Here is a 12,500-nt window from a genome sequence, read left to right as displayed (position 1 = left end):
ATCCAGATCCCACCAGGGACCAAAGGGTGCTGCCAAATGAGCTTCTCCCCCCTCTCCGATAACCAGTGGCGGGGTCTGCTCAGCAAAATCACATTTCACAAAGCACTGACAGCCAGACATTGCCAGACACAAGCCACCATTGAGGCTTGTCCATATTGAATGCCTGGTTTTAATTACTCTATCGCTGCCTCAAACCTTTATACTCCATCCAGACTACTACATACAGACTACTAGTACTCCATACAGACTACTCCATCCAGACTACTCCATCCAGACTACTTCATCCAGACTACTCCATACAGACTACAGACAACTTCATCCAGACTACTCCATACAGACTACAGGTTACTCCATCCAGACTACTACATACAGACTACTCCATACAGACTACTCCATACAGACTACTCCATACAGACTACTCCATACAGACTACAGGTTACTTCATCTAGACTACTCCATACAGACTACTCCATACAGACTACTACATACAGACTACTCCATCCATCTAGCCAGACATCTATTTAATCAGTTCTGTGAGTATTGACCAAACAGAACATGAGCATATTTCAGTAGTACTATACAGTATATATTACATTCTACATCTATTCTAATATATTATTATCGTCTCCTAATATATTACATTCTGCATCTATTATAATATATTATTATCGTGTCCTAATATATTACATTCTACATCTATTTATAATATATTATTATCGTCTCCTAATATATTACATTCTACATCTATTTATAATATATTATTATCGTCTCCTAATATATTACATTATATTACATCTATTCCTATGGCAGATAGTGGCACTAGTCCCTATGTGCGGAACATGAGCAGCACAGGCATAATCAGTCTCCCCGGTGGAATGAAAAGGCACAGGGTTAAGAGCCGTGTTCTATGTATTACCTTTACTGGGACGTATCAAAAACATCTGCCCCTTCAGAGCGCGGACAGGAGGAGGAGGAGAGGGTGTGTTATGATGGAAAAGGACAAATGGAAAAACACAAATCAATCCAGCGTCCGCGCTCCTGTTGCTCCCCGACGCTACAGGGTTACGCTCCCGATGCTACAGGGTTACGCCGGGTTACAGGACATTACATGCCTCACTTGTGCTGCAGATTGCTCCGAAAGGGATGAAAAAAAAAAGCATCTGCTTAATTTAAAATCCATCATTCTACCCCTCTACACACACACACACACACACACACACACACACACACACACACACACACACACACACACACACACACACCCACATGACTGAGCTCCTCCAGCTAAGGCAGGTCTGTTATGAGAGGTGATGGGGCTGCACACACACACGCTAAGGCAGGCCTGTTATGAGAGGTGATGGGGCTGCACACACACACACACACACACACACACACACACACACACACACACACACACACACACACACACACACACACGCTAAGGCAGGCCTGTGATGAGAGGTGATGGGGCTGCCTGTACTGTGTACCGCCTCTCTGAGCCGCTCTCCTCCCTAAACAATAAAGGCTGGCTGGCCTCTGGAGTGACCTCAGTCTACCCCTGCACACACACACACACGCACACACTCTCACTCTCACACACGCACACACACACACACACACACACACAATAAAGCTGGCTGGCCTCTGGAGTGACCTCAGCCCTACAGCAGTCCTAAGCAACCATCATCAAGCACTCTCGTCTGCATTAGCAGAGAACACAGCACACAGAGAAGGCTTAGGAGAGTCTTACTGCAGACGGAACTGAAAAGAAAAAAGGAACACAGTAGCCTAACATACGAGCAGTGTGTACTATGTGTGTGATCGTATGTTGGAATGTGTGTGTGTGTATGTATGTATGTATGTATGTATGTATGTATGTATGTGTGTGTGTGTGTGTGTGTGTATGTGTATGTGTATGTGTGTATGTATGTATGTACAGTATGTATGTATGCATGTATGTACTGTATGTATGTATGCATGTATGTATGCATGTATGTATGTATGTATGTACACTATGTGTATATGGGTTTGCATGTGTGTGCATGTGTGATTAGAGTGGGATACTCACACATAGAACATGTAGTGGTGTGTGTGTGTGTGTGTGTGTGTGTGTGTGTGTGTGTGTGTGTGTGTGTGTGTGTGTGTGTGTGTGTGTGTGTGGGTGTGTGTGTGTGTGTGTGTGTGTGTGTGTGATTAGAGTGGGATACTCACACATAGAACATGTAGTGCAACAGCCCCTTCCGTCCTCTCCTGGTGTGTGAAAAGATCCGTGGGGAATTCATGGAGAGCTGTGGAAGAAACAACACCATGCAACATTAGACACAGTGTTGTGCTCATACACACCACATAAATACACACACACATACAAACACACACACACACACACACACACACACACACACACACACACACACAGATACGGTTCTTGTAAAAGGTGTGTTTACATACAAAGACACAGTGCGCACACACACACACAGACTCCCACATACACACACATGTGGCTGGTAGAGCACCTCCGCCCCTATCAAGTGCGTTCTATTTAAAGGTCTACATGAAACAAGTATTGCCATCTCCCGAGGATACCCATCACGATTCCCGAACTCGACATGACACGATTCACAATCTCTAATTTACTGAAACACTGAAAAGCCATGCAGCAGCAACAGCAGCAGCAGCACAACCAGACGGCCCTCAGGACACATACTTTAATACATTCACTCCTCATAATGATTTCATTGGTCTTGACTGCTTTACTGCTGTTGTACTCTAACAAAGCCGGGCCGGCTTTCACCGGCACCTTCTATGGCAGCGCGGACGTCTGTTCTTCCAGTGGTTTGTGCTCCGGCGTCTGACAGCGTGCAGACGGAGACAGGGTGCAGACGGAGACAGCCTGGCCAGGAGCGCTCTACTCAAGCAGCAGAGCCTGCTGCCTCTCTCTCCCACTCCAGCAGCACTCAGACAGGCCATTGTGCACAAGCCAGTGAGCATGGAGAGAGAGAGGGATGATTGCAGCCAGGAAGAGAGTGAGAAAAAGGGGGGCAGATGGAGGGAGCGAACGAGAGAAAGAAAGAAAGAGAGAGAGAGAGAGAGAGAGAGACAGAAAAAAAAGAAAACTCAGCCAGACAGACATAGGGAGGGAGAGGGAATGAGAGTGCAAGAAGGAGACAGATAGAGAGGGAGAGAGAGAGAGACAGACTGAGCAAATCAGCCAGAAAGACATTGAGAGAGAGATAGGGAGCTAGAGAACGAGAGGAAGATGGAGAGAGAGAGAGAGAGAGAGAGAGAGAGAGAGAGCGAGCGTCAGCTGTGAGCTTGCTGGAGTGTTAAAATCGCACTCATTCCCGCACTCGGAGCCCATTGGCATGACGTCACGGGGAGAGCGGCGCTGCCAGCGAATCGGGGGCTGGAGAGGATCAGGCCAGGGTCAGGTGTGTGTGTGTGTGTGTGTGTGTGTGTGTGTGTGTGTGTGTGTGTGTGTGTGTGTGTGTGTGGAGAGGATCAGGCCAGGGTCAGGTGTGTGTGTGTGTGTGTGTGTGTGTGTGTGTGTGTGTGTGTGTGTGTGTGTGTATGTGTGTGTGGAGAGGATCAGGCCAGGGTCAGGTGTGTGTGTGTGTGTGTGTGTGTGTGTGTGTGTGTGTGTGTATGTGTGTGTGGAGAGGATCAGGCCAGGGTCAGGTGTGTGTGTGTGTGTGTGTATGTGTGTGTGGAGAGGATCAGGCCAGGGTCAGGTGTGTGTGTGTGTGTGTGTATGTGTGTGTGGAGAGGATCAGGCCAGGGTCAGGTGTGTGTGTGTGTGTGTGTATGTGTGTGTGGAGAGGATCAGGCCAGGGTCAGGTGTGTGTGTGTGTGTGTGTGTGTGTGTGTGTGTGTGTGTGTGTGTGTGTGGAGAGGATCAGGCCAGGGTCAGGTGTGTGTGTGTGTGTGTGTGTGTGTGTGTGTGTGTGTGTGTGTGTGTGTGTATGTGTGTGTGGAGAGGATCAGGCCAGGGTCAGGTGTGTGTGTGTGTGTGTGTGTGTGTGTATGTGTGTGGAGAGGATCAGGCCAGGGTCAGGTGTGTGTGTGTGTGTGTGTGTGTGTGTGTGTGTGTGTGTGTATGTGTGTGTGGAGAGGATCAGGCCAGGGTCAGGTGTGTGTGTGTGTGTGTGTGTGTGTGTGTGTGTGGAGAGGATCAGGCCAGGGTCAGGTGTGTGTGTGTGTGTGTGTGTGTGTGTGGAGAGGATCAGGCCAGGGTCAGGTGTGTGTGTGTGTGTGTGTGTGTGTGTGTGTGTGTGTGTGTGTGTGTGTGTGTGTGTGTGTGTATGTGTGTGTGGAGAGGATCAGGCCAGGGTCAGGTGGGCACACAAGGGGTCCGACTGGCACCCAGAGCACCACCTGAGCTAAGCAAGCCTTAAAGGGGCAATCAGCATCAAAAATGGAATCAGCACACAGGGTACAGTTCATAATGTTCTGTGTGTCTGTAAGGCTGTGTGTGTGTGTGTGTGTGTGTGTGTGTGTGTGTGTGTGTGTGTGTGTGTCGGTGTGTGTCAGTGTGAGTAAACACGTTTATGAGAGAAAAAGTCTCTCCTCAGCAAATCTAATAATAATATAAAATAATAATTTAAACAGGTTAAACAGACATGCCATCCTTTGACATCCCTATGTGTGGAGAGTCTATGCACGTGTGTGTGTGTGTGTGTGTGTGTGTGTGTGTCTGTGCATGCTTGTGTGTGTGTGTGAGTGTATCTGTTCATGTTTGTGTGTGGGGAGACATTGTGCAGTGACATTCTACATTATTCCACTGAACAGCCAAGAGGTAGAACACACACACACACACACACACACACACACACACACACACACACACACATTTAGTGATTCCTCTGATCCAAGGAGAGATGTATGTGGACAGAGCAGTACTGCTACTACTACAGAGAGCACACGCACACAAACACAAACACACACACATATTCTCTCCCTGTCTCACACACATACACACATACCCACATAGGTAGCTATGGCTGGGAGGAGGGAAACAGATCTAAGAGGAAGTAAACAAAACACACCGACCTCAGAATTGACTATCACAAAAAAACTAAAGTTACACTAAACCTCAATAAATGATTAAATGAACAAACACACACACACTTTCCACTTCCTCTGACTCCATTTTAGCAGTTTTCCCCCCTTTAAATTTCACGTGTGGCCGAGTGCAGTGGAGCTGCTGACATCAGCCGCCGTTGACCGCGCTTACAGCACGCCTCACTACCTGCACACACACACACACACACACACACACACACACACATCATCGCCCGCCGTTGACCGCGAGCGCTTACAGCACGCCTCACTACCTGCGCACACACACACACACACACACACACACACACACACACACATCATCAGCCGCCGTTGACCGCGAGCGCTTACAAGCACGCCTCACTACCTGCACGCTCTCCTGCGGCCAAGGTGCATGACCCCTAGCCGGCGACCTCCGAGCCTCGGGGTGAGGCCCCATCCACCCCCATCACTCTCATTAAGGGAGTGCTTAGCTCCAAGCTCCAAGCTAGCTGATTACTGCCAGCAGATGAATGGAAATCAACTGGTTATAACACAAACAGGGCCCGAGCCAGATTTGTGGGTGTATTTTTAACGTGTGCTCCTAAAACTATAATCCCCGTGTTGCTGTTCCTGGGCAGCGGTTCTCTCCCTATCCACAGCCTAGCATGGAGACAGGGCTTCATTAGCGGGGGGGGGGGGGGGGGGCGGGGGGGGGGGGGCGGGACGGGACCCGAAACGGTTTGCTCTTCTCCATTCCTCCGCCACTCCTCGCTCCGGGCCGCGGCGCCCTGGCACAAGGGGCCCCTAGTGTGTATTCATTCACGAGAGAGGGGTCCAAATTAACCTCGTTTCAGCACCAATACCGCGGGACACAGAGAAGCCGAACAAACTTTTTCGCCACGACGGCCGTCGCGCCAATTAAACCATCAACAACAATGGCAGCAGCGAGAGCTCAGCAGTGGTTTGGGGCTCTGTGGCTGAGCGAGATGGGAGGAGAGGAAGAGAGCGAGAACAAGGGAGTGAGAGCGAAAAAAGGAAAGAGGGTGAAAGAGAGAGAGAAAAGGGTGAAAGTAAGGGGGGGGGAGAGATAAAGGAGAGAAAAAGCTTTTCAGTCCCTGCCTGCAGTTATGAGACAGGCTCTGTCAAGGAGGAACACAAACACACACACAGACTGCAGAATATGTGCACACACACACACACACACACACACACACACACACACACACAGAGACACACAGACACACACACACACACACACAGACACACACACACACACACACACACACACAGAGACACACAGACACACACACACACACACACACACACACACACACACAGACACACAGACACACACACACACACACACACACACACACACACAGACTGCAGAATATGTGCACACACACACACACACACACACACACACACACACACACACACACACACACACACACACACAGACACACACACACACACACACACACACACACACACAGACACACACACACAGACACACACACACAGATACACACACAGAGCCATCATCACAATAACGCTGTATAGCCACATAAAACTGTCGGCGGGGTAGAGCAGTAAGAGGCAGAGGCCTGTGGGAAGGACACACTGTGTGCGTGTGTGTGTGTGTGTGTGTGTGTGTGTGTGTGTGTGTGTGTGTGTGTGTGTGGTGAGGCCTTGAGGTGCTGTCCACATACATTAGGTGCCAGCAGCCCTCAGCGCATCTATGCACACATACAGCCAGGCTATATATAGTCCGCATCACAGACAGCATCTAAGGACACACAGGGACCAGGAAACACAAACTGAGTCAAGAAACACGACAGCCTCAGCTGACACAGGGTCTGTTATGCCCAATACCAATGGCCACACACACTCTGCAGACAGGGAGATGGGAGTTCTGTCTGCAGTGCACACACACTCTTCAGTCAGGGAGACGGGAGTTCTGTCTGCAGTGCACACACACTCTTCAGTCCGGGAGATGGGAGTTCTGTCTGCAGTGCACACACACTCTTCAGTCAGGGAGACGGGAGTTCTGTCTGCACACACACACACTCTTCAGTCCGGGAGACGGGAGTTCTGTCTGCACACACACACACTCTTCAGTCAGGGAGATGGGAGTTCTGTCTGCAGTGCACACACACTCTTCAGTCAGGGAGATGGGAGTTCTGTCTGCAGTGCACACACACTCTGCACACACACTCTTCAGTCATGGAGATGGGAGTTCTGTCATTTGGCACTGTGTTCAAGAGTCCAAGTTCCTCATGGACACACAGATGGAACAGAACAGAACAGAATGGAATGGAATGGAACGGAATGGAATGGCGCTGTGGGGAAATTGGACACGGTTCTCGTCCGTCTCTCACGGTTCTCCTCCGTCTCCCGGTCCTAGCCCAATCTGCGGCCCTCGTCTGGTGCCCATTAACCCTAATGCTCACAATTATAAAGTTTCCGTTGTCAAGACAAACAGCAACGAGGGACTGCGCCCCCCTTTGTTTTTCAACACTCGGCATAAGTGTGGCGTGTGTGTACATGTTGTGGCATTAGTGAGGAAATACCACACACACACACACACACACACACACACACACACACACACACTGACAGGCCTTTCGCATGTGACTACGGTGCAGCAACATCTCCACCAAACCATTGGCACATCTAAACCACCACACACACATCTGCTACGTATTTCCTTCCGGGACTCTTTCTGCCACAGAGGCCCAGGACCTGGCCACACACACCACCTTCAGCCAGGGCTGCAGCGTTAGATCAGTCACACACACACACCACAGCTCTAGCACTGGTCTTGGACTCCACCCGAAGCCACCGCCACTGCCCAACACACACACGCACACGGACACACACACACACACACACACACACACACACACACACCACCTTCAGCCAGCGCTGCAGCGTTAGATCAGTCACACACACAAACCACAGCTCTAGCACTGGTCTTGGACTCCACCAGAAGCCACCGCCACTGTCCAACACACACACACACACAGACACACAGACACACAGACACACACGCACACGCACACGCACACGCACACGCACACACACACACAGCAGTTAACTCCAAAGAGATGACCAGCATGGCCACGCTCTGTCCGATAGAGAACAGATTCGGCGTCAGTCAGCACTATACTCTTGGTATTCTTGGCACTCTTGGTTTCACTGGAAAAAACCCAAAGCACACATAAAAGAGCAGGGCACAATAACACCTGTCGTCGTGTTTTTAAACAGACACTGAGAGACAGAGACAGTCACTGTTATTATTAAAGCAGCAATAAGGAGTTCTGTTCCAAAACTAGCAAGGTCACTATCTAAAAGGCATGCAAAAACCTTGCAAACACCACCAACAGCCCAGTTGACACTGAATAGAAGCTTGCCAACACACGAACTGGTGTCTTTTGGCAGTACAGCTGGGAGACAGAGACAGTCACTGTTATTAAGGTAACCAAGGTGAGAGGAATTGTGCTGTAGTTCACTGCTAGACCCAACAACCCAAAGCACAAGTGGTGTGTGCGCGTGCGCGTGCGCGTGTGTGTGTGTGTGTGTGTGTGTGAGAGAGAGAGAGAGTGGAACAGCTGCTGACGTTCTGTAGTTCACTGCTAGACCCAACAACCCAAAGCACAAGTGTGTCCATGAGTGGTGTGTGTGTGTGTGTGTGTGTGTGTGTGTGTGTGTGTGTGTGTGTGTGTGAGCGAGTGGAACAGCTGCTGACGTTTTCTGAATGGACCCTGCTCTCTGTGAGAGTGCATGTATTTTTTATTTGAAAGCCACACGCAGGCCTGTTTTGTGGTGAGACAGAGGGAGGAAAGGCGAGTGTGTGTGTGTGTGTGTGTGTGTGTGCGTGTGTGTGTGCGTGTGTGTGTGTGTGCGTGTGTGTGTGTGTGTATGTGTGTGTGTGTGTGTGTGCGCACTCCACGAAAGGACAGAGTCGTGACTTGAAGTCGGCGCTCTAAAAGGAGCTGTGCGCTCTCTGAAGGTTGCCAGATGAGATGAGCTGTTTGAAGTGTTTGTCTGGCAGAGACAAGCAACAGGATGTGTGTGTGTGTGTGTGTGTGTGTGTGTGTGTGTGTGTGTGTGTGTGTGTGTGTGTGTGTGTGTGTGTGTGTGTGTGTGTGTGTGAGTGTGAGTGTGGACTGAAGGACAGGCTGGAATAACAGGTTCTCCGTCCACGAGCTAGTCACACTCCTACACACTAGGGCTGCTCAATTATGGCCAAAATCAGAATCCCCATTATCCTGGCCAATACCAAGATCATGACTATTTAACACGATTCTTCTTTTGGTGTTTCCCACTAGGACTTTATTTTTCAGCAACGGTGCAGTTGTGCACGCAGACATGATTGTGTGTTCGGTGCTTTTATTTAATAGAATATTTGTCCTTTATTAAAAGTAGTATTATCCTCAATGTATATTATGAGTACATATTATAAAAAATATATGAACCTATATGTTGTCTTCTTTACTAATTAGAAATACTAAATAGACTAATGTGTACAGACAAGTGTTATTTAAAATCATCTTTCCTTAATTTGTGTACTGAGTACTTTGCACTTAGAGTTTGTACGATGTACGATGATGCAGGTCTACACTGATTAATGGTGCCCTGGCCCTTTAAAACGAAATCTGCTGGTTTAGGTTATTTTCACGTGGGGATGTTGTATGAACGTGATATTGGAAAGTCCCTCATTTTTGCACCAACCCAAACTGAGCTGTTGTGCTCATGTGTTTATTTCTGGACCGACAACACGTGGTAAACAAACCCAGCATGCCTCAAGTGATGGATGGCGTAGTTCACTAGTTCGTTATTGTTCGTGTTGTCGTGTTACGTTTAGTGTCTGGAAGTATGTTTGTGATTGTTCAGCATTTGGACTGTGTGTTGTGTCGAGTGGTTCCTGTGGTAGTTGAGCGTTATCTGTATACTGTGAATGTGTCAATGTGAGTCTCAATGTGATTTGGAAACGGACAAGAGAACTGTTTAGACTCAACATTAATAAATATATTAATATCTGTGTTCAACTGAAAGACAGTGACAGAAAGAGAGGGAAGATATTTGGTACCAAAAATGCAGGTTGAAAATGGCATGTGGAAAAACTTTTGTCGTTGTCTCTAGACCAGTGGTTCTCAAAGTGGGGGGCGCGAACACTCTCCAGGGGGGGCGCGATGTCACAGACGGAGAAAAAACAAAAACTACCGCCGACCTGTCACTGGTTAGTGAAAGCTCCCTCAGTGGCGAAATGTAAGGGGCTGGACTGACCCAAACAAATCAAATACGGTTTTGCTCCTGATCCACCAATCAAAACGGAGTTGTATCATTTGAACGCGAGTTGCGCCTAAGTTTCCGAGTATAAAAAAAAAACCGCAGGCATTGGTAAGCGCTCACCCTGAGACAACACTCTGCAGAGTTTGTTCAATTTCTCTTGTTTCCTGTATCATTCAGATATTCATTGCTTTATAAACAGTCTTTTTAAAGAATCACTCCTTCCTTAGTAATACCTTACTGCGCTTGCAGTAGGTCTATTCGTAGCCTATTCTAAGGAGTAATTTGCTCCACAGTCTTTTGAAAAAGCTCGTAGCCCCGAGAGCTAGCCTAGCTAGCTACCTTCTTCCAACTGCAGCTAGCCCTTTTCTCCTTAACACCTACCTTTACATTTTTGTATCATCCACCGTGTTGCAACAAATAAAACACCAGCACTTGCATACTATTTTGTGCTGTCCCTGTCTACATTGTGAACAGTTAGTTTTGTTAGGAATCATTGCCTAGCACAGCCTTATCCTTATCCATTATTCGTGTCGTTCACAACCACACATACAAGAACACGACGTTGAAATTAGAACTTTATTGACTTGACACACACTGTATCAGCAAACAAACACAACTATGGACACGTTTCTGATTCGTAAAAGTCAGAAAGAGAAGCCTGTGGACTTCTTTAAACATGAACGTGATGGCCTCCAGCAACAACGAACCACCATCTCCAAGCAGTGTCTGGAGGCATCTTATGTAGTTGCTCATAGAATTGCTAAGCTTGGCCAACCCCATACAATTGCCGAAACACTGATTTTGCCGGCCGCGCAAGACGTGTAGAATAGGAGCTAAACTCAGCGCAATACCTATGTCAAATGACATTGTATCACACCGAATATCAGAAATCAGTTTGGGTCCTATTTCAAAGACGACTACCGTTCATTCGCCTAAGTTCGGGATCCATTTCTCTGCTCAGCAGACGAGCTGTCAATAGACATGAAAGAGCAGCTGAAGAGTGACAATAGACTTAAGCATCTCCCCTATTTCGTCATTCTGGATAGCAATGATCAGCTTTGCGACATAGCCTTAAAAATGCCCCTCTTTTTCGCGTCGACATATTTGTGCCAGGCAGGCTTTTCAAGACTGACTGCGCTCAAAACTAAATACCGCAACCGCGCACAGATCGAGGATGACCTGAGGATATGTTTGTCAAACATTGCCCCAAGATTTGAGAACCTTTGCAGTGCAAAGCAGGCTCATGTCTCACATTGACAGACCTGTAGGATTTTTTTTGTAAAGATCACAAGAGGCCCATAATAATAACAGTATCCAAATGATAGCAATAATAACACTAATTATTATTATGATAATAATTATATATAATAATAATTGGTCGATAATCATTCATTATAATAATAATAACATAATGATGGTGATAATAATGGATAGCCTACTAATAGGCCTACTATTACTGATAATAATAATAACAATAATAACAATAATAATAATAATAAATAGTTATAATAATTGTCTGTATGGGCCTAACAATAGCCTAACCTTGACATGTCAGGCCTATCAATAACAATATGCTATCTATCTATCTATATATGGTGGTGTAGTTGAGGGTGGTGGCGGCGGGCCGCGGGCCGCGCGCTGGGGGGGCCCCAACTACCCCTAACCAGCTTTGGGGGGGCCCAGCTTGCAAAAGTTTGAGAACCCCTGCTCTAGACAATTGTCTCAACAAATGTTTATGTAGATCCAGTTTCAATCACAACTGAAAAATGATTAAAATTGAAACTCACTAATATAGACAGATATCACTAAAAGCAGTTGCAATAAAATTTGAACGTAATGTTTTTGTTATGTTTTAAGTATTTATTATACATTTCAAGAGGGCTAAATCAAAAAGTGTACTCATATTTGGGTTTTGTATCTATTTCAATATTCACTTTGATGGCGGTAAATGAGACCGCTATTCTGTAGTATACGCTGTAGAACACTGCAGTACAAAGAGCCAACAAGCACTTTACTGTCCTTACTGCTAAAGGGCCGCAACAATATGAGTGCTTCAGTGTTGATAGCATCATGTTTTGCCCCTTTGCGCAGACATAATCTCTGCATATTCTACAAATAAGTGGATGCTGATGCAGCTTTACGAATAGTATATGCTCATTTGATCT

At 47.2% G+C, this 12,500-nt stretch overlaps 1 protein-coding gene across 1 annotated transcript in view; it reads right to left on the bottom strand.

The window, feature by feature from the left end:
• slc24a3 (solute carrier family 24 member 3) overlaps positions 1–12,500 on the bottom strand; it is an 83,310-nt gene that overhangs the window by 23,480 nt on the left and 47,330 nt on the right. The window contains exon 3 of the mRNA XM_031578841.2: positions 2,212–2,288. Within this exon, the coding sequence (XP_031434701.1) occupies positions 2,212–2,288 (77 nt within the window). The remainder of the gene's footprint in view (positions 1–2,211; positions 2,289–12,500) is intronic.

This window comes from Clupea harengus, chromosome 13 (assembly GCF_900700415.2).
Source record: "Clupea harengus chromosome 13, Ch_v2.0.2, whole genome shotgun sequence".
Taxonomy (NCBI): Eukaryota; Metazoa; Chordata; class Actinopteri; order Clupeiformes; family Clupeidae; genus Clupea; species Clupea harengus.
Note: the sequence above shows the minus strand (reverse complement) of the source record. Positions and strands in the feature narration are given on the sequence as shown.